Source organism: Aythya marila (genome assembly GCF_965140915.1).
Source record: "Aythya marila genome assembly, chromosome: 4".
NCBI lineage: Eukaryota > Metazoa > Chordata > Aves > Anseriformes > Anatidae > Aythya > Aythya marila.
Genome location: NC_139045.1, coordinates 58,073,076 through 58,095,131, shown reverse-complemented (window position 1 = coordinate 58,095,131; position 22,056 = coordinate 58,073,076). Strand labels below are relative to the sequence as shown.

The window sequence follows — 22,056 nt, the reverse complement described above, 5'->3', positions numbered from 1 at the left end:
CCTGGTGGTCAGATGCGCAGCAGAGCCCTGCGGACGCTCATCTCCTGGGGTTTGTCGGGTATCACCGGGGCTGGAAACCTCTTGGGGCTTCATGGACCACGAGGGGACCTCTTGTGGCTCCATGGCCCACGTCAGGCGGGTTCACAGGCCCCATTTCCAAGGAAGCCCCAACCCCCCTGTGTTTCTCCGAACTCCAGCTGGGACACGCTTCACAGCACGGCTATTTTAACACAGGCAATGCACCAGTTAGTCTCATTAACTACCTTTTATTTAGCGACTGAAGGAGTACATACATTTGTCAGTGGCATAGATTACATCATCTCTTTACTAAAAAAAAAGCTAAATGTATATACAGCCTTAAAATGTTCCCGCTGTAGCTAGCATACCGTATTAAACCTATGTTTATATAAACTACAGTTCTTTACATTATTGTACGTATTTTAGAATACAATAAAAATTACCAGGTGGCATGTGCTGTTATCCTTTCTCACCGTCCTGATGTTCTCACAGCTGCAGTAAAGTCTGGATATGCATAGATTATGTGCTGCGTATAACAATTTTTAGTACAGAATATAGGCCATGGAGGAAAAACCCTTGTTGCGTTTGGGAAGGCAGAGTTTTAGTTGCTTGGTTGCTTCTGGAGCTCTTCCTTGGGAGCAGGGAGAGCACAGCGAGGCTTTTTTTGAGACCCTGCCTTCATTAAATCCTGAGAAGTGTTCCGTGATCCCTTTTTTTTTTACATTAACAGGTCATCTTTTGCCCTGCCTCTTGACTAACTTGGCCGCAGCCGGGCCGGGACGCTGAGCCCGGCTTTCCGACCAACCTCCAGAGCTACTCGGCAGCGATGCAGCCTGCCCACAGAACTCATTCCCCTCGCTTTCTTCTTCTGGTCCCGTGTGAATGAGCGAGGCTCCCGCTGATCGCTTTATCCTCTTTATTAAGCCCATCCCTGCAGAGACCATTTTAATTTAATTCAACCTGATAGCCAAGTCTCAAATCCCCAGGACTCTCTCACAACAGTACCATTTCCGACTATTGGATACAAAAGCACTTCTGCACCATCCTCTTGCTTCCCTTCAAATCAAAAATATCAAGATCCAATTTCTCTAAATCAGCTCTTAGCTCTTGGACTTGTGCCCTTGCTAAGCATATGGTACTAGCAGTGAGCCCTAAAGAAAGTGCTGAGAATTGCCCCTCCTTGTCAGAATATGTGACTGCGTTCAAACGTGCATGCTAGACAGGAAAGGACTAAAAAAATGCCTTCCCACAACACAATTTAAAGAAACATTGTTTGTCAGCCATATCTGCCAAAGTTAAAAAGTTAACTAAGAAAATGGTAAGAAATTTCATTCACTGGCACATACGTGAATCATCTCTCAGTTTTGTGGGTTTGTTAGTTTAGTCCAAGGACATGTATTGCTAAAACCTACTGTTGTTGGTTTGCAGGGTGAAGGGAGAGAGCATCTATCTGCTGGTCTGATTGAACCCACAGGACTGACACCACGCTAGGATTCAGAGGGCAGAACATCAATGCTTCGGGCAGCTGGATGGGCTAAGCTGCCCATTTAATTAAAAATAAAACCAGAATGAGCACCTATACAGGGGAAAAAAAAAAAAAAGAAATTAACACATAACTTAAAAACAGAATAAAATGAGTTATGTCTCTGACGGGTCAGTAACAACTTTTATTTCACAGCAGCAAGGCAAACCTTGGAGAAGGCTGTGATATTCCAGGTCGCTGGTAGATTGCGACTCCTCACAGGAGTCCTTGTGCAGAATCCTCATCTGCATCGCTGTTCGCATCTGGATGTTGGAAAGCCTGTGAAAACATCCCTATTTTTGGTATTAGGTCATGTTTCATGTGTGTGTCCAGGGCAAAAACACGAAGCTCACTCAGCACAGAGGCAGTGAGATACTCCAGCATGAAAAAAAAGGGCATTTTTATTTGCTCCACTTGCTTTACACAAAGCCTTGCTATTAGCCAGTGTGGAAGTGCAGCAGCAAGACTCATGATAAAACAACCTAACAGGCGATGCAGTATGAAAACAAAGAAAATATTGTATACACAAAAAAAAACAAACAAAACAAACAAGGCTTCTGCTATACAACTTTGTTGGGTAAATATGTTGGAGCCTTTCCAGGAGAATGGCCCCCAGCTGTTACCCTGCCAGAGGCTCTGTGCACACCAGGACTGCTGCCAGATTTAAGATAAATGAACGCCTTATTTTGTAGCCACCCAAAACACCAACGAGACGTGGACTGTTCACATCCTGCTGCATAACCTGCAAGACTTTTGAAAGCTTGGCAACCCAGCAAAAGTCTGGGGCCACCAAGAGGAAACTCTTCTTCTTGGAGCCAGGGTAAGCTCTAGCTTCAACAGCTCTAGCTGCCTCAGTTTCAAAAGACCTGGTGACAACAAAGTCCTGTCTGGTTCTCAGATTCCCCGAGTACAGCTTGCGATGACCAAAACCTCAATTTATTGCTTGTGAGCTGTGCTGGAGGGAGAACTCAGAAGAATAAATCATCTCATTGTGTACAGACAAGATGCAGCATGAAGAACGTGGATGTAGATGCATGTTACAAACTAAATTTAAGCTGTGCCTTGTGGAAGAATAAGACCTTGGTAAAACACCCCAGAATCTACCGGGATCATCAGGAAGAGTGTGAATTAGGGCACAATGAGATGTATTTCTGGAATACCTATTAATCCACAAAGTAGACTGAATCTATAGTCAGTGCACTCAAGGCACCAAGCAGCCCTCTGTTATTTTCTGCCTGTATTAACTCGTTAAGATCTCACAGTCTAGAAGCAAAATACCTTTATTTTCCTGGCCACCCAGGTACTCTGGGCTGGGCTCTTGGTTACGTACAATTTGTTGCTGAAATAGTGATTAATATAAGAAAAATGGCAATAGATTTTGACTTTCCTTTTAATCTACAATGAGTTAAAATGACACCTTGGTCTTACTGCAAACCACAAAGACAGATTTTGAAGATAGAGCTCAAGAAACCAAAATGAAGTGTATTCCGGAATGTTCGTTTGCTTTTGCAATTCATCAGCAAGCATGATGACCTGCTTCTAATCTTAAAATCTTTGCTGAGATCTTAGCTAAAGAGTCAAAAGCATTTCTCTGCCAAAGCACAGAAATGGTATGGCTTCCTTGTTGCTTTCATTATGAGATGTCCAATTTAAGGTAGTTTTCTGGGTAAAATTTATATTCTTAGATGTCAAAATTAATCCTAATGCACTGCACACTCATCTGAACGGCTGCAGGTTGCAAAGTGTCTTTGAAAAAGGATAGAACGGACATGTCATGCAGCAACCGAGTAAATGCAATCCCTGATTAATATGCAAGTTTTAAAAGTTCAGAAAATGTCATCATACTCCATAGGTGCTCCCTGTTCTCGGAAAGGTCACTGTTTTGCTCGTGTATAAATGTCATTCTACATGAATTTCAATCCAGCAGCTTTTCATAAACTCAAGTCAATGATGATATGTTCAAATATTTGTGTGTTTCCTTTAAAACTGGAGGCAAAGAAAAAATCTCTTCGATCTGTTGACACAGCTGTGAAAGAACGCGGCGCTTGCACATAGATTTCTTTAAATAACCTGAAGGTCTTCTTTTCACCATCCCACTGGTATATCTGGGAGAACGTATAGTCACTTCCCAAGGCTAGGTAGTAATTATTCTTAAAGGAGAAAGGCTGCAGCGTCATGGCTCCTCGGGAGGGAAGAGCCTGTATCTCCACGAACTGTTTGCTGTTCCATTTCATTACTCTGGAGTCACCGATGAACCTGGTGAGCGTGATGTACAGGTTGTTCTGCATCCTGAAACTCTTCACAGCCAGGACATCTTCCATGTTGGGGATCTCACTGTGTGGGACAAACTTCTTGGAAGCTTTGTTCCACTGGAGTATAATGGGGACCTGTGAGCGGCTAGAGAGGATTAAATGGGATTTCCCATCTATATCAACAAACTCGGCGTCGGTGTCCCTGAACCACTCGTGAAGGGACTGGTAGGAGTAAAACCCTTTGTTATTCCACTTGTACACTGTGGACAAACCTGCTTTGGAACTATCTGCGATGACAAAAAACATCTCACTGTCTATCTCAAAAAGCTCTATATCATTCGGCTTAGAAATGCGAGACACTTCGATATCCTGGAATTTGACAAACTTTGTCCAGCTTTCATCGTACTTGTAAATGTGCGAGCCACCGAAGAGCTGTGCCACCACCACAAAGACTTGGTCACCAACAAGAATGGCTTTACATCCCACTATGGACTGACCTATTGCCCAAAGAAAAGCACATATTAGCACAGTACAATGCACTCTTCAAACCACAAAAATATTACCAACACACCATCAGAGCTTCTTTTCTTGCTTTCTTCTCCCTGGTAACTGGAAAACTGACTTCAAATTGCACCCCTAAAAGGTGAACCCTAAACTGCTCACTACTCTTTATCCAGAATCCTTTGTCCAAATACTACCCAAAACAATTATTTGAACCAGATTTTGTTACTCAGTTACAACAGTTCTTATCTCTTGACTCAGCAAGAACTTGAAATTCTTTTATTCATGGGATGTCTGTATTTCCAGTTTAACTAGAAGAATGAAATATATTCTGTTTTTCTTGGTCCAAGAGGGCCAGAGTCAGCTTTTTGCTACTGATGCATCTTGTGGATATCAGTACCACAGCAAGATGAAAAAGATAAATCTCTGTTGTTTCTGAATTTTTGGATTACGTTAAACTCAAAATATTTAGGACTACTGCAGTTGCCAGATTAAATCATATCAAGTTATGGTCCATTTTAACAATCTCAAGTCACTATACAAGACCCACATCAAAAGGTAACAACTGAACTATTTATGAAATGATTTGTTGCAAGAAAAGAAGTTGTCTCTGAAACAGTTTATGTAGAACTGAACCTGCACAGACCCCTGTGCTTGCTCTGTCCCCAGCTGGCCCTCACCCACTGCTGTTTCACAGCTAGCCTGTGATGAACCATCACCCATCCAGTGCCAGTAACGTAGGGATTCGTCTCCAGTACCATAAAGTATTTGCAGTGTAGACATGACTACTTGAGCTGATCATTCAGGCTCTTTCTGGTCTAAGTCAAAGAGCACTCTAGAAAATGGTTCACTTCTTTCTTTGCATGTTGAGTATTAAGGCAATCTTGACAACTAGCTCAGGTCCATGAGCCCATATTGTAAAGGGCTAAATTCAGACATCTGAATGCCAAACATACAGCTAATAATGAACCCCCCCCCCCCCCCAACGAAGTGAACAACCTGTTCCTAAGCCCTACAAAACACACTTTAGGCTCCACAAAAAGCTCTTTACATGATTGTAGTCTGTAACTCTCACACATTTCAGAGTCCAGTGCTTAAGCTGGGCTTTCTGAGAACGTAGGATAGTCATTTGAGAAATGGGTCTCTGCACATGTGCTGGGTGTGCAGCTAGGGTACAAGTCCAGTGGACTTGTAGGCTTGTAGACTGCCCACCCACATGTATCCTTCAAGCCTATTTCTTTCTACATGCAGCAGAATATTTCTGCCTTCTATTTTGCAGGCACTTCACTAACAGCGAGGGCTGCTTTAATCTATCCTTTATCTTAGTGCGATTCAGGCAGGGAGTGGCTCAGCTGTGACATTCACGTTAGTGTTTGTACCTTGAGAACAACTCACAAGTTCAGGCTGAAAAAGCCTAGTTTGTGTGCTATAGCAAGGTTAAATGTGCATGTATGAACAAAATGCACTACTCCATGAAATTATTCTTGTACAAATATCATGAACTTTAATCTGCCAGTTTAAATATAGATGCAGGACAAAAAACATCATCTGGTCCCATCTATGTGTCTCGCCCTCACAATTTTTCCTTGTGAAATGCCAATAGTTCATCAACAACTGGGATCCCAGTGTTCGTGTACCTGTGATGTTGTCGTAACTCCTGAAATTCATTTCAATGTGATCCCACTCCAGCACCATGCAGTTCTCCATGCTGGGCTGTGCAATGGCTACAAACACATCGTTCTTAGAGTTGAATGTATCCACTGACACTGACTGGTAGGGCAAAATCTGGTGAACAACAAAATCTAGGAATATACATTTACAACAGTTAGGACAGGTCCTTGCTGAAAACACAAAGTTGCCGACTATAAACACTAGAAAATGAGTGATATATTCTGAATTTTGTATTAGCCTAAGATGAAGGTGTCAGTGCTCATGTGAGGCATGCAGCAACAGGGGAAAGTGTCTCCTTGCTTTAAGCATCATGAACTGTCCTCTGGCAATACAGCTGCCAAGGAGATCAAATAGGTAAACAGTGGCAGAATTCAGATTTTGCAGCTAGGCTGGCTGGCATCCATGAAATCAGGATCATGTTCACATGCTGTCAAAGAGAAGTCTCTTTCCCCACAGCTGGAAGTTGCTTTCCTGTCAAGTAAAATGGCCTTGCTAGAATCACTTTCAAGCTGAGAGACAGCAACTTCCAGCTGAAGTCCAATAACTTCTTAAGACATGCAAATTTAATCACTAGCAATTTGTGTTACGCTAAACCAGGCAGAAAGTGAAATTATATCCGAAGTTTGCCTGGGGATAACCCCATTTTAGCTAGACCATAGACAAAATGGTGTAATCAAAAACTCAGTTAACGTACCGTTTTACAGGGCATTGTAAAGTAGTTTAAGCATAAAATACAACCAACCTGCAAATTACTATCCAGTGGAAAACTTATTCTAGATGCTAAGACTGAGGAGTTGGAACAACCTGTAAAGGCCAGGAGCGTAACTCCAAAATTCAAGATTTCTACTCAAACTTCAAGTGCCTGTACATTGAGCTTTAAAAGTCACATTGGGCTAAAGTCAGTAGCCAGCACAGAACCAATTTGGGGAAAAAGAGCAAACTGGGTCTGAGTTTGATATTTGGCCTGACAGCTTGTCAAGGTCATTGTTATCAGAAAAGGACATCAGTATAGCAGAGCTGACAAAGAGAAGCTGACACTTCTAAGGTGCTTCTGTCTAGAAGGTGGCAGAAGGCCTGCCCAGGAGTTATACGTAGACATAAATATACAGAAAAAGAAATGATTATCCCACAAAGAGTTTCTCTGCAGAAGCAGACAGCACTCTTTTAAACTCTGTTCTGCTCTGTGCTTCCACCATTCACTCCTACTTTGGAAAGCCCTGAACATCCAGGGATTGGGGTGAAATGCTGATTAAGCCCTCACTCACCCTGGTCCCTCACTTCAGTGTGTTATGAAAAGCATGTCTTCCAATGGAAAATTCATCTCTGCATGCTTGAAAGACTTTGCTATTGAGAAGTTACACTTCTGGTGAATAAAGGCAGATGACTACCATTACACAAACAGAACAGCTGCAACAGAAGTGACAGTCTCCATCCTTTGAGAGACTGTTACAGATAGAGCATGGGCTTGATTCATCAGTGCAGGTAGGAAAACAAAGTTACCTTCATTCCCACTGCGAAAATAAAAGGACTGGAGAAAACTGACAATGTAGGTTGCAGAAAGTAGAAGTAAGTGATAAATCATAAGAAGTAAAGTATGGAACAGGAACAGATATAGTCACAGAAAGTTGAAATATTTTTAAAATCTTGAGAGGGGGACAAAAAACAGAACAGATCTAACTCTGAAAAAAAACATCTTAACAGTTTTGAAACACTTCAAGGAAATCTGTGGGTTAAAACATACCAGTCGATGTGTTAAAATCCACTGCTCATTCAGAAATGATTCAGTGTTAACACAGCTATTTTTACTTGTACCTGTCCTTGGGCTCTTTATGGCACTGGACAACTAAAAATGGGTAACTATGTCAGCCATAATCAGTAAAATGCGACAAACCAGCTGGAAATACCAGACTAATGTGGGACAGAGTTACACAGTAAAGAGATGCTGCCGCATCGGGCGTGCCAAAAATCTAGGCCTTAGGGGCGATGGAAGGGGAAGGCCTGTCTTCAAGCCTCCTGAAAGCCAAGCTGGGCTTATAACCAAAACACAGCACCCTTGCACATGGTTGCAGGAGAAACACACACACACAAAAGTGAAATGAGTTTACCTATTTGCATGATGCAAGCCATGAGAAGTGGGAAAGACAATATACTACCATAGAAAGAGTTAAAAGTGCAGGTCACTGGCACTGCCAATCACTCTCACTGTGAATAAGTGATCAAGAGTTTCATCCATTGGCTGTTCCTTTAATCTGGCAGCACCTCTTTTACATCTCCCCTTCTGCCATCACTGTGTCAGTTCAGCAAATGCAATGGAGCCTCTGAGATGCACATTTTACCAAGCAAACTCCTTTGTTACCACATGCTACACCCAGTCACGCTCACAGAGCATCAGAGAGCAGAAACAATGAAAGTCTAATCAAGGCTGGCAAAGGAGGGAAGATGGTGCTAAAGGCTAATGTGAATGAAAGATTTGTAGGCTTTCCTCAGGGGAGCGTGTGCTAAGAGCACTGACCAGCAGTGAGCAGGAAAGGAGAGTATACCTAGGGGATATGTTACTTTATTTCAAAATATAGCACAGGTCTGAGCCTGTAATTAATCAGCCCTCGGGGAATCAATATGGGCATATTTAGCCTCCCTTTAGATCTGGGTGAAGCAAGGGCAAAGAAGGAAAAGACAGCTGTGGGCTTAAGCCACAGGCCAGCAGACCCACTGGAGCGCTGCAGCACGTGATGCTACATTTATCCTCGGTGTAATTTCACTTCCAGCAGGCAAAGGGACTAACATTAACACATGAATTTTGTCTGTAGCCACTTTATAGCTCAGTATCTAGATGCAAAGACATGACAGAGCATAGGTAAGTCAGTTCAGGTCTGAGGACCAGGAAGACAAGGCTTGTTTTTGCACACTGTCGGTGCTGTTAAATTTCTTAAACCAGACTGAAATGAAATGAAGCCTACTTTTAACATCGTACTTCTGCTCTTCTGTTTACAGACACAGTAACATAACCTGGGAGCAGTTCTAAGCAACATCGCTCGCCTGTTTTTGACATCCTTTCACGTGGCACATTATCACTCCTTACCTCTGCTGCTCTTCTAACATATTTTTGAATTATGAGTTCGTTCTCTTTCACTTAACATATTGCCCTTGGATTACTTTTCTTACCCTGTCCTGAGACTTTATCTTATGTTACCAGTAATCAACTTCTCTACTGTCTCCTAACAACGACTGACTCAATGGCAGATGAGAACTTGAATGCCTCTGACATTACTGTATAGAAGAAAAGGCAAAATACTGACATTATGTACACGAAACATGAAAGCAATACTCGGAGCTGATGTTCTCAGTTGTATGATGTGACTGCATTTAAATATAGGCAACGTCTGCTATTTAGTCATAAAATATAAGCATACCCACATGCAGGATTCTCTTCACTTCCTTCTACATGCTTTACATTACCTAAAATAAAAGTCAAGATCCTGAACAAGACAGTACTTGAAATATTATTGGACATTTCTCTCCAATTTAATGGAGTTCTATAAAGAACTGCTGGCAGTATTGCTGCCACATTTGATGACATTATATCGTGGCCTATTGAATAAAAGTAGCAGATATAGCCAAATCGTTTAAACTTCTCTTCATTGCTTTCTGTGAAATACAGAGATTTTGGGAAGCTCATCCGACATCACTATATGGCCTTATTCCAGAAAACAGAAAGCATTCTGTGATGGAAATTAAGTCACAAGTGAGTCATAATCAAGCCCTTTGGAATATGAATGGTCCCAGCTCTTCTCCCATTATCACTTAATCCAAATAAAAACTTTGTATTTCAGCTTCAAAATGAGATTTTCTCATTTTATGCTCGTTCTAGTACTTTGTAGGTACGTAACCCTTTCCTCCCTTCATCCCCCCAGGTCATGCTCACAGAAATGAAATGGTTTAGTCTACAGCTCTGATATTTAACCATTTGCAGTGTGCTTAGAAATACGCATTCTGAATACCTGTAGTGGTGCATTCATAATCAAAACTTGTCACATCATTTAACTTCTTATCCTGATATTCTGCTGGACCAATACACAGGACATCAGAAACAGTGGAATTTGTCATCTTTAACCACAAAAACAACCACTTGGCTTTGCAGTCACACTCAAATTTATTTCCCCTTAAATCTCTAAAAAAACACACAGAAATAAACATATTTGAAAAGGTTGATAGCAACATAAACACTACAGAACTGTTAGCACCTTGACATACTGAACTTAAAAATATGTGAGTACCTTTGAATTGTTTTTGAACTGAGAAGAGGAAAGACTCGATAAGTTTTATTCTGATGCTCTTTATATGTACACTCCTTCACGGAAGTATTGTCCTCGGAAAAACAGTTTCAGTCTAAGAAATAAGACCATGCATAACACTACTAATAAGAGCACTGTGATTCATGTGCAAAGTCACTTGTATTTACACGTTTTCATAGGATTAGGACTACAGCATAATAAATCCTCACAGGGCGGCTGTCTGCTGCAAGTCTGCTTCCCATCATCTATTGCTGACACAGACAAACCCCATTCCTTCACCAAACTACGCAGCACCAGTGCTTGACAGGGTGGGCTTGCTGCTATCACTTTTGTGCTACGTTAAAAAACAGACCTAAGATTGGTATTTTCAGATTCCCTGCTGATGGGGAGTCCTGTCAGTTTAACCTCCCCCCTATTAACTTACGTACAATTTTACATACTATGCCTGTTCTCCAATGCTTTGGCAATTTTGGGGCTTACAATTGTACTTCTTTAGTTAAGAGAGTCAGGGATGCTGACTAGCAGCTTAGTTACACACACACAGACAACAAACATGGACTATAAGTCAGCAATGTGCTACAACTGCACAAAATCAGGGGAAAAAAAACCATATTTTAATTAATACATTTCACTAAAATAATCTCAAGTAATACTTGCAACAGCAACAGGAAAAGCTATGCAGAGAAATTATAGTTTTAAAATTTGTTGTCTCCCTTTTGCTAAAGAAATATGAATATAAAATAAAATATAAATAAAACATTAGAGAGAAGTACAATAATGCAAGCTATGTACAGCACCATGAGAAGCAACAGTGATTTGAGAAATAGCAGTTACTCCAGAGGGGTCTACCAAGCAAACAATCTTAGAGAAAAGACAGAAGAGCAAAATGCATGTTTATTTTCTGCACAGATATCAGACACACACGAAAGCAGAACTTCAAACACAGAGCAATAGAAACACAGAAGCAGGCAGGCAGTAGGAAGATTTTCATTACTTACAGTTCAATTAGAGAATCTAAGTCACTGAAGACATCCCTTGGCAGAAATTTAAGATGGTTATTGGCCAAAGAACTAGAAAAAAAAAGTTATAGCTTAATATAATTGTTATCTCTCATCTTGTTGACTCTTACAAAGTCTGAACTCGCTCACAGAATGTTAATTATCGGATACTGTCCAGCCACTGGCATTGTTAACTACCAGGAACACGCAGGCATTAATTACACTCATTCAAGAATGGTGATTGCTCAAAGAAAGAAAATGAAGCTGACGCAAAAGTAAAACATATAAAGCTTTTTTATTGCCTGGGTGAAATGTGACACAGAGAGCAATGACTGAACATGCTGAAAAGAAAGAGGAATGTTAACCACACGTACACAGCACCACGGTGGCACCACTGGCAGCACCCACAGGCAACGGCTGCACCCCAACACGACCTGTGAGCATACACAGGCGGCTGAACGTGCCTGTGAATTTTTTTAAGGCCGTTTTTTAATTTGTGGGAGGCACGTTACTGACTGTTGAAGGTTGCTGAAAGCACAGAGGTAAATAGAGGTATTAAATGTGGCTTGAAAGCCAGCTATCCACAAGGAGAGTTTTGCTCGAGTACAAATTACTGGATGTTAAATAACTTACAGGTGGGTTAGGTCTCGGAGGCCACGAAATGCATTTCTTGAAATGGTTTCAATTTTGTTTCCTTCAATGAATCTAGGCAAAAAAAAAAAGTATTTTAAAAGACTTTAATTAACGTTATGAGCACCACACCAGTGCTTTAGCCTATGTCCTCCAAACTCAGCAGGTTCCTGGGTAGCCCCTTCAGACTTAGAGGTGGGGAAGTCTTGGTGGAGTTGGTCATATTGCCTCATCACCTCGCCCCTGGTGTACCACAAGTAGTGATGCAGGCACCAGGCCACAAATATCTGGCAGCAGAGGAACAAAATGGACAAAGCAAAAAAAAACAAACAAACAACATTATTCCTTTGTAGTTTAATTCTCATGGAGCGTGTTGTGTGAGGAAAGAGACCTGGGTAAGACAGACTTCTGAGATGGACTTTAGAAGCTAAAGTCCTGCTTTCCTCTCAACGGCTGCCTGAATTGTGGAATCACTGGGCAGCAAACAGCCAGGACTTCACAGGCTGCAGATGGACACTGCTCAAGGAGCCCACATCCGAAGGAAGAGTGCCCACAGCCAGGTGGCTGTACGCACAGTATCACCTCTGCACCCGCAGAGCTGGAGGGCTCCCAGCCCACTGTCTCTGCAACAACGTGAACTGCACCTACATACTGGTATCCCAAGCCCAAAGTCTGCCTAAACGGAAAGACCACTGCCAGAGGCCTTGTTTGTCTTCTTGCTGCCACATTCCAGTGCTCTCCAGCTGGGACATCACCTCTGCAGGGCACCCAGCTGCACCCGAGTCATGGCCCTGCGTACTGGAGAACAATGGTAGTGATGCATCGATTGCTGGAGCATGCTGCTCATCCTGAATGCACATCAGCATTTAAACAAAGAGCTGATATTCGAGCATCCTGACCCCAGAGCACTTGAGGACACATCCATAAATATACCATCAGCACTGCAACGTCGCTGCGGCCAGGTGGCCATCAAGATATTGCATGGTACAGCTGTATCTGTAGGAAGAAAACTGAACATCAACGTCAAAAATAGTTTTATGAAACAAAATGGTCTCCCTTTCCCCTGTGCATCCTTGTTTGTCTTACAGGGAAATATAGGAAAGATTATTATGCATCAAGGTTACTGCTTCAAAGAGTCAAGACAGGGCTGCAGCCCCGAGTGGGAGGTGAGATGACAAGAGCTCTGGGTTCCTGAGCTGAGACATAGCCAAAATCCTTCATGAAGTGACTGGGAACCTCACTGCATGCAAAAGGTGCAGACTAAAGTATCGTGTCTGCAGGGAGGATGTTAGTAAAGGGTCAACCATACTCTGTTACAAGGCAGCCTGGGGACATGAATTCAATCCACAGAGCAGAGAGCCAAACTGCTCCCTGACACAGTACCCACGCACACCACCAGCTCGCCCTCAGTGCAAATTAACACGGCTTCGCTGAACACAGCATGGAGGGACGATGGAAATGTAGGCTGGGACTCAGTAATTTGCTGGATTCCTGTGTTACCAAACCCAGCCTCGAAGGCCTGCTACCCTGGGAACAGCAGCAAAGCTCCCATCTTTATCAGACCTTTCTCATCCACGCTGTGCAAACATAGGCTGGCAGTTTTAGGGGTGCGGGTGCGTGGAATCCTGCTATCAGTTTTGCGAGTGCGGTGTGACACAGTGCTCCTGCTAGGGGATAGAGGTAGCTGCTGTGGGTGCTCCCCAGCTGCTCTTCCTTTGGAGACTGCATGGTACACAAAGAAGCTTGCTCTTGTTCTTCAGTAAGGTTTCCTTATGCTCTGTAAGGTCTGATCATTGGCAATTGTGAGACACCAGCTATTACAACTGTGACGGTGTTACTGTCTGCAAAGACCCAAAAAAACAAAAAGCCCAGTCACATTCAGTTCCCAAAAGGTACTGGTGAGATTTGCTGGGAAGAGGAAGCGCCCTCAGGACTTGGCAAGGCAAGGAGAATGACCACAACCATTAACTGAGACCATTTGGTCGGCTGTCACTGAAGGAAATTCAGACTGCAAGGCTTTACCAGTCTTAATTGTGTTCCCTGGTTTGCAATCAGCAGCCAGGGACAGAAATCGTCCCTTTGATGAGCTGAGGAGGGGCAGGATTTTCTTCTTCCTAACAGGGGTCTGGTTGCAGTTACCAATGCAACAGTTACTGTAGCGTATGCTACTGTGCCAAGCTCCATTTTAGACTCATCATCTCTTCAAAGCCTAAGCAAGTCATCATGGAAACAACATAAAAATATTTGCAGGGTTGGGTTTGTGTTTTGTTTTTCTCCTTTTTACCAGCTTTCTACAATTTACTTTTTTTTTTTCCTGCAGACACTTGGAAAAGAGAATAATCAGCTAACTTACTGTCACTCAAAAACCTAAACGTAGCTGAATTGTGGATTTCAGCACGCATCACTTACGATTATCCTCTACCTCTTGGTCTGCTAATTCTACTGTTGACTGCTTCTCATGTATTAGACCATTAGTCCTGAACATACACCAACTTAATACCTACTTACCTGCAAGTCCTTAGCAAGAATCAGTTTTATGAGTACTGGTCTTCCTTTAGGCAATGACAGAAATGTTTTCCACAGCTACCTTTCAGCGCAGAAAGGTGGGTGGAAAGACAATTTTTTTTTTTCAGATTATATTCAGAGTTTAAAACATACCAGCTCATGTCCGGTAACACAGAGAAATGGCAGTCCTTTGCAGTAGAAGTGAGGACAACCTGGTACCAGGGCTAATACATTTTTAAAAGAAAAAAGGGTGACCTAAAAAAAGAAAAAAAAAAAGATCGGGAAATGAAAATGATGTAAAAACCAATGGAGACGTGAACTCAGTTAAGAAAAAGGAAAGTCAAATAAATGTAAATAATACTATAAATAATTACAATAATTATATGAAATATATGTTTATATATATCCATATATTCATAATTATTTATAATATGAAAATAAATGCCATGGGCATTAAATGAAATATCAGAACAAAGACAAAGTTGGAGAGAAAAGTTGGGGAAAGAGGGCCAGTCCGGTAATCAGGGCTGTTCTGGGCAGTACCCTGACACCCTGCAGCTCCTCTTCAGGCTGTCAGCAGGCCACGAGAGGCTTCACCGCCTCTTTCCTGAGATCCAGAATTCCTTCAAAGTGATGGCACTGTTCTGTAAAGCCAGGACAAGCTCTTGTTCAACAACATTTTTTCAGTGTACGGTAATTACACAGAGCCACCTTGCACCCACGGCATATTTTAAAAATCCACTGCAACCTCTGGAAAATGGTGAGCAACCATAAAGGACATTTGCACAGAAACGGAACATAAATCCTTCATCTCTCCTGCTCCTGGTAATCATAGCAAAGACTAAGACTTCATGGCAGGAGTCTTGGCAACTTATCAAAACATCTTGATTTATAAAGGACGGGGATATACATAAAATACCAGACTTACAAGTATTCTAGATGGAAGAGACCGGCGAAGGCATCGTCCCGTATAACAGTAAAGGAGTTAGAGTTCAGCAAGCTGCAAATAGAGAGCAGGCATTAGGAAAGCACATTAAAACCCAACACACTGTGTTACGCCAGTTGTGTTTATTGACCGTGACCAAACCCATCTTACCGACTCCAGCCCACATTGCCCCACCAATGCAGCACACATAAAACACTGTGGAATGGTCTATAAAAAAATTTAAAAAGAGGCATAATGTGATGCTAGTTCATGTCCACTACTCCCCAAGAAATACGTTTGCTGTACCATTCACCTTGGTTAAATACAGCCTGGTCCTAGATTGCTTTGTCCCCTAAGTAGGACAAGTTGTCCTTTCGGGGTGAGTCTGCTGAGTGTGGACCCCAGGTGCCCACAACCCTGAAGCCACGCTGAAAGTTTTCAAGAGAGCATCTCAGTGCCTCTCCTAAGCTTGGAGACGTAGGGAGCCCTTTTGCACAGGCACCAGCTTCCATTTATGCCATCTTGGTGGATCAGGGCTCGCTTGTTTTTAGCTCACAGGTGGATGCTCCAAGCCCAACCTGTCAATATGGGAGGAGAGCACACAGTTTGCACGACCTGTTTGTCAGCTGCAAATGCAGACGTGCCCAAACTGCCAGAGACAGAAAGCCCTCCTGCCCCTGGAGAGCAAAACTCCACATCCAAATGAACCAAGGAGAAGCAGCTCCGGGTGCTGCCTTGCACTGCCTTGTGAACTTCAGGGCCAAAATGTGTTGGAGCTGCCCCAAGTGGTTTTCATCTGAGCCAGGAGAATGCAGTTAGGAGAAGGAAGCTGTGGAAAGGCTTGGCCAGCTACGTTCCTCCTTTGCTGTATCAGAGCACACAGGTAGACAAGTCTCCAATGTTTATGTTCAAAGGCAAACTCAGCCATCTCCTTTGAAGAGCAAAACTTCTTCAGTCTAAAAAGCAAATGCTACTCAAATCATTTTTGTAAAATTTCAGAATTTTCAGCTATAAGTGAACATCTTTGCACTGATCAGTTTACTACAGTAACTTAATCTTCTTTTTGTATGGTTTTAGGCATTTTGCTAAAATTAATTTATAAGACTAATGAACATGAAATGCAAACTTTCCCTGTGATCATTGCATTACTGCTTCATCATGGTGACTGTGACCAAAGATACAGTCCTGATGTACACCAGTGCTCTGTTCAGTACTTGTCGTCATTTCATCCTCGCTTTTTGGCTGTTTGAAGGGCAAACTCCCCAATTACATGGACCAATGAAACGTGTCAGGGTCCAAGGTGATGATGGTGGTGGTTACAAACCCCTCTCACTCCAACATCTGATCTGCCACATAAAATGAAACTTCTGACTTTCTCAACAGCTGACCTTCCTGCCAGCCCAACACTTCTTCCTGGAAGTCTGTTACACCTATTGAGAGGGAATAACCTTCATCTGCTCAGATTCCCCTGTTCTATTTTGCACCTACAGATTCATCTCTTTCCTTCACAAATGGCACAGGTCTGCTGTTTCCACCCATTCACAGATGGGCAAAGCACAGGACTCTGTGCTGGTCCTGAAGTCCCACAAAAGCTTTGATTTGGGACTTAGCTTATGCTTAAACACTGCAGGGTAAATCCTCTATTTCCCCAAAGAGATCAGAGAAGGCATTGTAGGAACATGCTCTGCTTTTAGTCCTGATCTATGCTTTCAACAAAAGGGGGCTTGAGGACATCAGCTTTTCCTTGCTTAGGTAAGCCTTTCATGTAAGAAATATTAGAAAATACTTTGTATATTAGAAAAACAAACAAACAAAAACTTAGCACAACAGTAAATGCAATTTTTCATTAGCATACATTGTGACAGCTGTATTTAGAAATGAGGTGATTAATTATTTGCTTATCTTGCCTACTGTATCCTCTCACCCTAAAAACCAAAGTTGATCAACCTTCTCATCCCAGGCTGTGTTGCCTGGTGTTAACAAAGGTGAATGCCTCCGTAGACCTCCTGACCAAAGGTGAGTCAGAACCTGCGAAGACTCAGCCCCACAGGCCTTAGAATCATGGAATCATTTAGGGTGGAAAGACCTTCAAGATGATCAAGTCCAACCACCAACCCAACCTACCAAGTCCCATCACTTAACGGCGTCCCTTAGTGCCACATCCACACATCTCTTGAATGTCCTCCACAGAGGACACTCCACTACCTTTCCAGGAGCAGATTTTGATTCTGTGAAGAAATTCCTTTTAACTTCCACTCTAAAGCTCCCCTGGTGCAACTTGAGACCTTCTCCTCACATCTTATCGCTCGTCACCTGAGACAAGAGACCAACACCATCCTCACTGCAGCCTCCTCTTCTCCAGACCAAACAACCCCATTCCCTCAGTCACTCCCCATAACTTGTGTTTTCTAGGTCCTTCACCGGTTCATTGCTCTTCTCTGCACATGCTCGAGCAACTCACTGTCCTTGTAGTGAAGGGCCCAAAACTGAACGCAGTATTAGAGGAGCGGTCTCACCAGTGCCACACACAAGGGAACAATCCTTCCCTGCTCCTGCTGGCCTCCAGCCCTCACCTTGCCCACTTCTCCCCAGTGTTTTCCATGGGGTGCTGTCCCTGTCCCCAGGCAGTGAGTGGGAGAAGGACCGGGCAGGCCGCAGGAGAGGCAGCTGGCCATGGCACTCCCAGATGCATCACACCACCCCTTCCCCCAGACCAATTTAAGCTGATGGCTCTGTAGCCAGCACTCAGCCCGCATTTCTGTTGGGCCACGTATCTTTTAGCCTTGTATCTCTTCAGGGGCCCAACAGGGCGAGGCAAGGAGGGCTGGCCTAGCACAGGGAGGCACAGCACCTCGCTGTAGGGTGCCAGGAGCTGGGACATGTGGCAGGGTCACCTCCTGCGACAGGGCGCATCCCGCCCGTGGGACCCCTTAACAGACCTGACCAGACCAGGAGTTGGGGCAGCCACCAAACCAAGAAGGGTCACGCTGCAGACAACACACACATTTTGGGCACAGAGCCCTTCCCGGAGGGGTGCGGGTGTCCTCCTGCTTTCCCCCTGCCATCTCCTGTGCCATGCCACATCTCCCCGTAGCGTCCCGGAACACCACGCCGTGAACCTGGCGCTCAGTGCAAACGGATGGGGAGGGGAACTCTGCCCTGAACTTAACGCTGAAACTCAAAAAAAGCACTCAGGGCGCCAGAAAGCGCTTTCTGCCCTCCTTTGGGCAGTGCAAACACACTGCACGATGGCTCACAGCTGCAGGACGGCGCACAGCTGCCCCCGGGCTCCCAAGCGCACGCCGTGCCCTCAGCCCGGCTCCTGCCAAAAGCGCAGCCGGGGCGCCGGGCAGCGTGCGGGGACGGGCGCCCCGTGCTCGGGGTACTTACAGCAGCTGCAGGGAGGGCAAATGGGAAAACATCCTGTCCTTCACCTCCGAGAAGGTCCCGTTTACCAGGCTCCTGCCGAAGGGAAAGAAGAGCCGCGGGTGAGGCTTCCCGGAGCCTCGGGTTTTGCCGCTGCCCGCAGGGAAGGACGAGAGGGGGAGGCGGGCAGGGCTTAAGGAAACCGTGCTAAAAACAAACAAACAAATAAATAACAAAAAACAACAACAAACATGACCGCGACCCCCCGGCCGCCCCCCGTTCCCGGGCACTCACAGGGAGCCGAGCCCGGCGGGGAGGCTCCGCGGCGCCCCGGCCGCCCCCACGCACAGCGCCGACTCCCGCCAGCAGCTGCAGGGCGGCCCGCAGCGAGGCGCCGGCGGCCTCCGGCTGCCGCAGGGCACGGCCACCAGGGCCACCAGGGCCACCAGCAGCCCGGCCGCGGTAGCCCAGAGCGCCAGCAGCCGCCGCGGCCCCGCCATGCCGCCGCCCGCTCCCCCCCGCGCCGCCGCCTCCCCCGGGCTGACATCAGCGCGGCGCCGCCCCGCGGCTGCGCGGCCCGCCCAGGGGCCTGGCCCCGGCTCCCCTCAGCGACTGCCCCGGGTGCCCCCCGGCGGGGCTGAGGCCGTGGGTGGGTGCCCACGGGGTTATTTTGCCCTCCTGGAGCCGGGGTGTGTCGTGGAGCAGCGTGGGGGTGCTGCCTCGCCTTGGTTTTTGGCCCCCCGTGAGGGAGCTGCCCAGCAGTGAGGTGTCTGCTCCCGTGTGGCATCCCCCCAAAAATCCATGTGTCCGCTCCCCTGTGCAGTACCCCCAAAATCCATGTGGCTGCTCCCGTGTGTCATCCCCTCCAGGGGGCAAAAATTGGGAATATACAAGCAAGAGTTGAGTCAGTAGGTTAATGCCTCTGCCATCTGGTTAGGTTGAGGCATGCCAGAGAAATGATTTGAGGTCGGTGACATTCCCAGTTTATATATATATACATAAATATATATATATATATATATATATATTCCCAGTTTTTTTTATATATATATACACACACTTGTATAAATACATATGTATTTTTTAATAAATATATATGTATACACCGTGATTTTAATGATTCACATAACACACCTCTTCACAGGAGCTGTTCTGCAGGACATCTGTGTCTTAACAACCACAGTAATCTCAGGATACTTCACTGGCAGGCACGCAGCAATTGTTGCAAACTACGAGCCCTGCTCGATTTTCTTCCTACAGCTGGGTCACAGGCACTTTACACTCTCGTTGTAAAGCAGAAGAAATGGGCAAAAAAAGCCGTGAGAAGTAAAACGGGTAGAACAGTAATTTGCCCAGCACCACATCCAGGTGGCTTCTGGAGATCTCCAGGGAGGAGACCCCATGGCCTCTGGGCAGCCTGTGCCAGGGCTCCGTCACCCGCATGACACAGAAGTGCTGCCTGGTGCTCAGATGGAGCCTCCTGTGTGCCAGCTTGTGCCTCTTGCCTCTTGTCTTGGCACTGGGCAGAAACCGAAGTATTCACTCTTGCCAAGTGGCATGAATGGTCTCAGGTGGTGGGATAGCTACAAAGTTTTAAATGCCTGTAGATTCCTACTGGCATATAAAGCACCTTCTCTGAAAGATATACACCTATTTCATCCCCAAGACTTTATGATCCCAACTCAAATCCGCAACTTCTACTTGAGCTGAGCTGTCTCACACAGGCTCTTTTCAGAAGGGAATGCTTTTTAACCTGCTGTCCCTGCCACAATTAATTTTGCAGACAAGCCGCTTTCTAATTTAGCTGCACCTTCTTTGCTGGTCACCTCCACATCTGCAGGGAAGAGGAAGGAGGCTTTTCTGCTCTCCCTTCTTGCTGGGCTTCACACAGCTTCACCTGCACCCGACCCACTCCATATGGTGGCTGTGTGGGGTCTCAGGGCCCTAGGAGCGACCTTTCCAGGCTGCTGGAGGAGGACAAGGAAGGGAGACACATGCAGGAGAGAGGCTGAGGAAAGAGCCTGGAGCAGCAGCAGGATGCAGCGGGTGGCCCCGTCTTGCTGAAATTAAAAATGAGCGATGGTTTCCAAACATTGGAATGACAGAAAGCAGGTGCGTGGGGGTGTAGAAATATAAATATGCATACACACGCACCCACGCACATATATACATTTCCTTAAAACAACATTTGGAAATTGTTTGTTTAAGAAGGGTTGTCTACTGTATCCATACGGTAGCCCTGCATAAAAATGAAATGCTTTCACTTGAGAAGAAAAAAGGTGTCAAAACAGAGCTCCAAAGAACAAGGAAGAATGCATTCTGTTGCTTTCCTTCAAATTTCAGTTCATAGGTTTATGTGATTTTTTATGTAGGCTTGCAGGTGCATCCATTTAAGTCATGACACAAATAAATGCAGTCAACTGCATATGAATGATTGTGCTATCAGATACCCATAGATAAAATGGCATTTAGAATGAGTAACACAATGAAAGAAGCACTCAGACAGCATGTCAATGAGCATGACATAAAAATCTGACCAGATACACGAGGCACAAAGGATATGCCATAGATTTAAGTGCTCCTCACAGTCAAATGTGCACAAAAACATGGACAAGTGCACATGTGTAAGGGCATGGTCCTCAAAGTGGACATTGGATGGAAAATATGCTGATTCTCAGTTGAGAATGGCTCAGGCATCTTGGCACTTTGAAGGATTACGATATTATCATTGTCACTCCTGCTAACAATGACTCTTTTCCAAAACCTTGGTTATTGAAGGGAAGTGTAATCACACAGACATTTAGGAGCACATAAATATTAAAAGACATATCCTGACGTGAAAGTTGTAAACCCTGATCCTTCAAGATCAGGAAGGTGTTTCTCACACAGTATCATATCTGCTTCTCATCCTCTTTTTTGTACCCCCCTGCTTTATTCAGTATAATATTAATGTAAACCCGTTCACTGTATTTTCATGGTGGCTTTGACAGTGGACAGAAAACCACGGATCGGCCCACTCCACATGACATGAGAAGTGTAGAAGGGAAGAAAGATTTCAACCTTCTGTTTGAGAAAATGCAATTTCTAGGTTAATTTGCAGATAAAACTGAGTTTTATTGGATCACAACTGACCACCTGTCCAAAGAAATTTGGGAAAAAAATTGGGTGAGATGAAAGTATGTCAGTAGAAGTGTTCCTGATATGAGGACACTTAATTCCTTGTGACCCTGCTGTGGAAGAAAGTATGGGAAAATTAATGCTCTGAGCAATATTCATTTTGCTGAGTGTTTTCCTTTCTTTCTTCACTCGTGGTTGATGTGACCTTTTTGGACTCCAACTGCTAGAGGAGATGGACTGCAACATGCAGAGTACATTA

General features: G+C 44.5%; 1 protein-coding gene across 1 annotated transcript; it reads right to left on the bottom strand.

The window, feature by feature from the left end:
* Positions 1 to 278: 278 nt before the first annotated feature.
* LGI2 (leucine rich repeat LGI family member 2) lies at positions 279 to 19,183 on the bottom strand. Its single transcript, XM_082758711.1, has 8 exons — positions 18,975 to 19,183; positions 18,705 to 18,776; positions 15,318 to 15,389; positions 11,888 to 11,959; positions 11,255 to 11,326; positions 9,963 to 10,132; positions 5,931 to 6,095; positions 279 to 4,289 (listed from the first exon to the last, which is right to left on the bottom strand). The coding sequence occupies exons 1-8, from the start codon at positions 19,178 to 19,180 to the stop codon at positions 3,472 to 3,474; spliced, it is 1,647 nt and encodes a 548-aa protein (XP_082614837.1). The 5' UTR covers positions 19,181 to 19,183; the 3' UTR covers positions 279 to 3,471.
* Positions 19,184 to 22,056: the final 2,873 nt, after the last annotated feature.

Bases quoted from the DNA above. Each gene is read 5' to 3' on its own strand.
- LGI2 (XM_082758711.1), bottom strand. From the start codon at position 19,180: ATGGCGGGGCCGCGGCGGCTGCTGGCGCTCTGGGCTACCGCGGCCGGG. The intron at 18,777-18,974 runs GTGAGTGCCCGG...TCCCTTCGGCAG, and splicing joins CCCGCCGGGCTCGGCTCCCT to GAGCCTGGTAAACGGGACCT. The intron at 11,327-11,887 runs GTAAGTTATTTA...TTTTTTTTCTAG, and splicing joins CTCCGAGACCTAACCCACCT to TTCTTTGGCCAATAACCATC.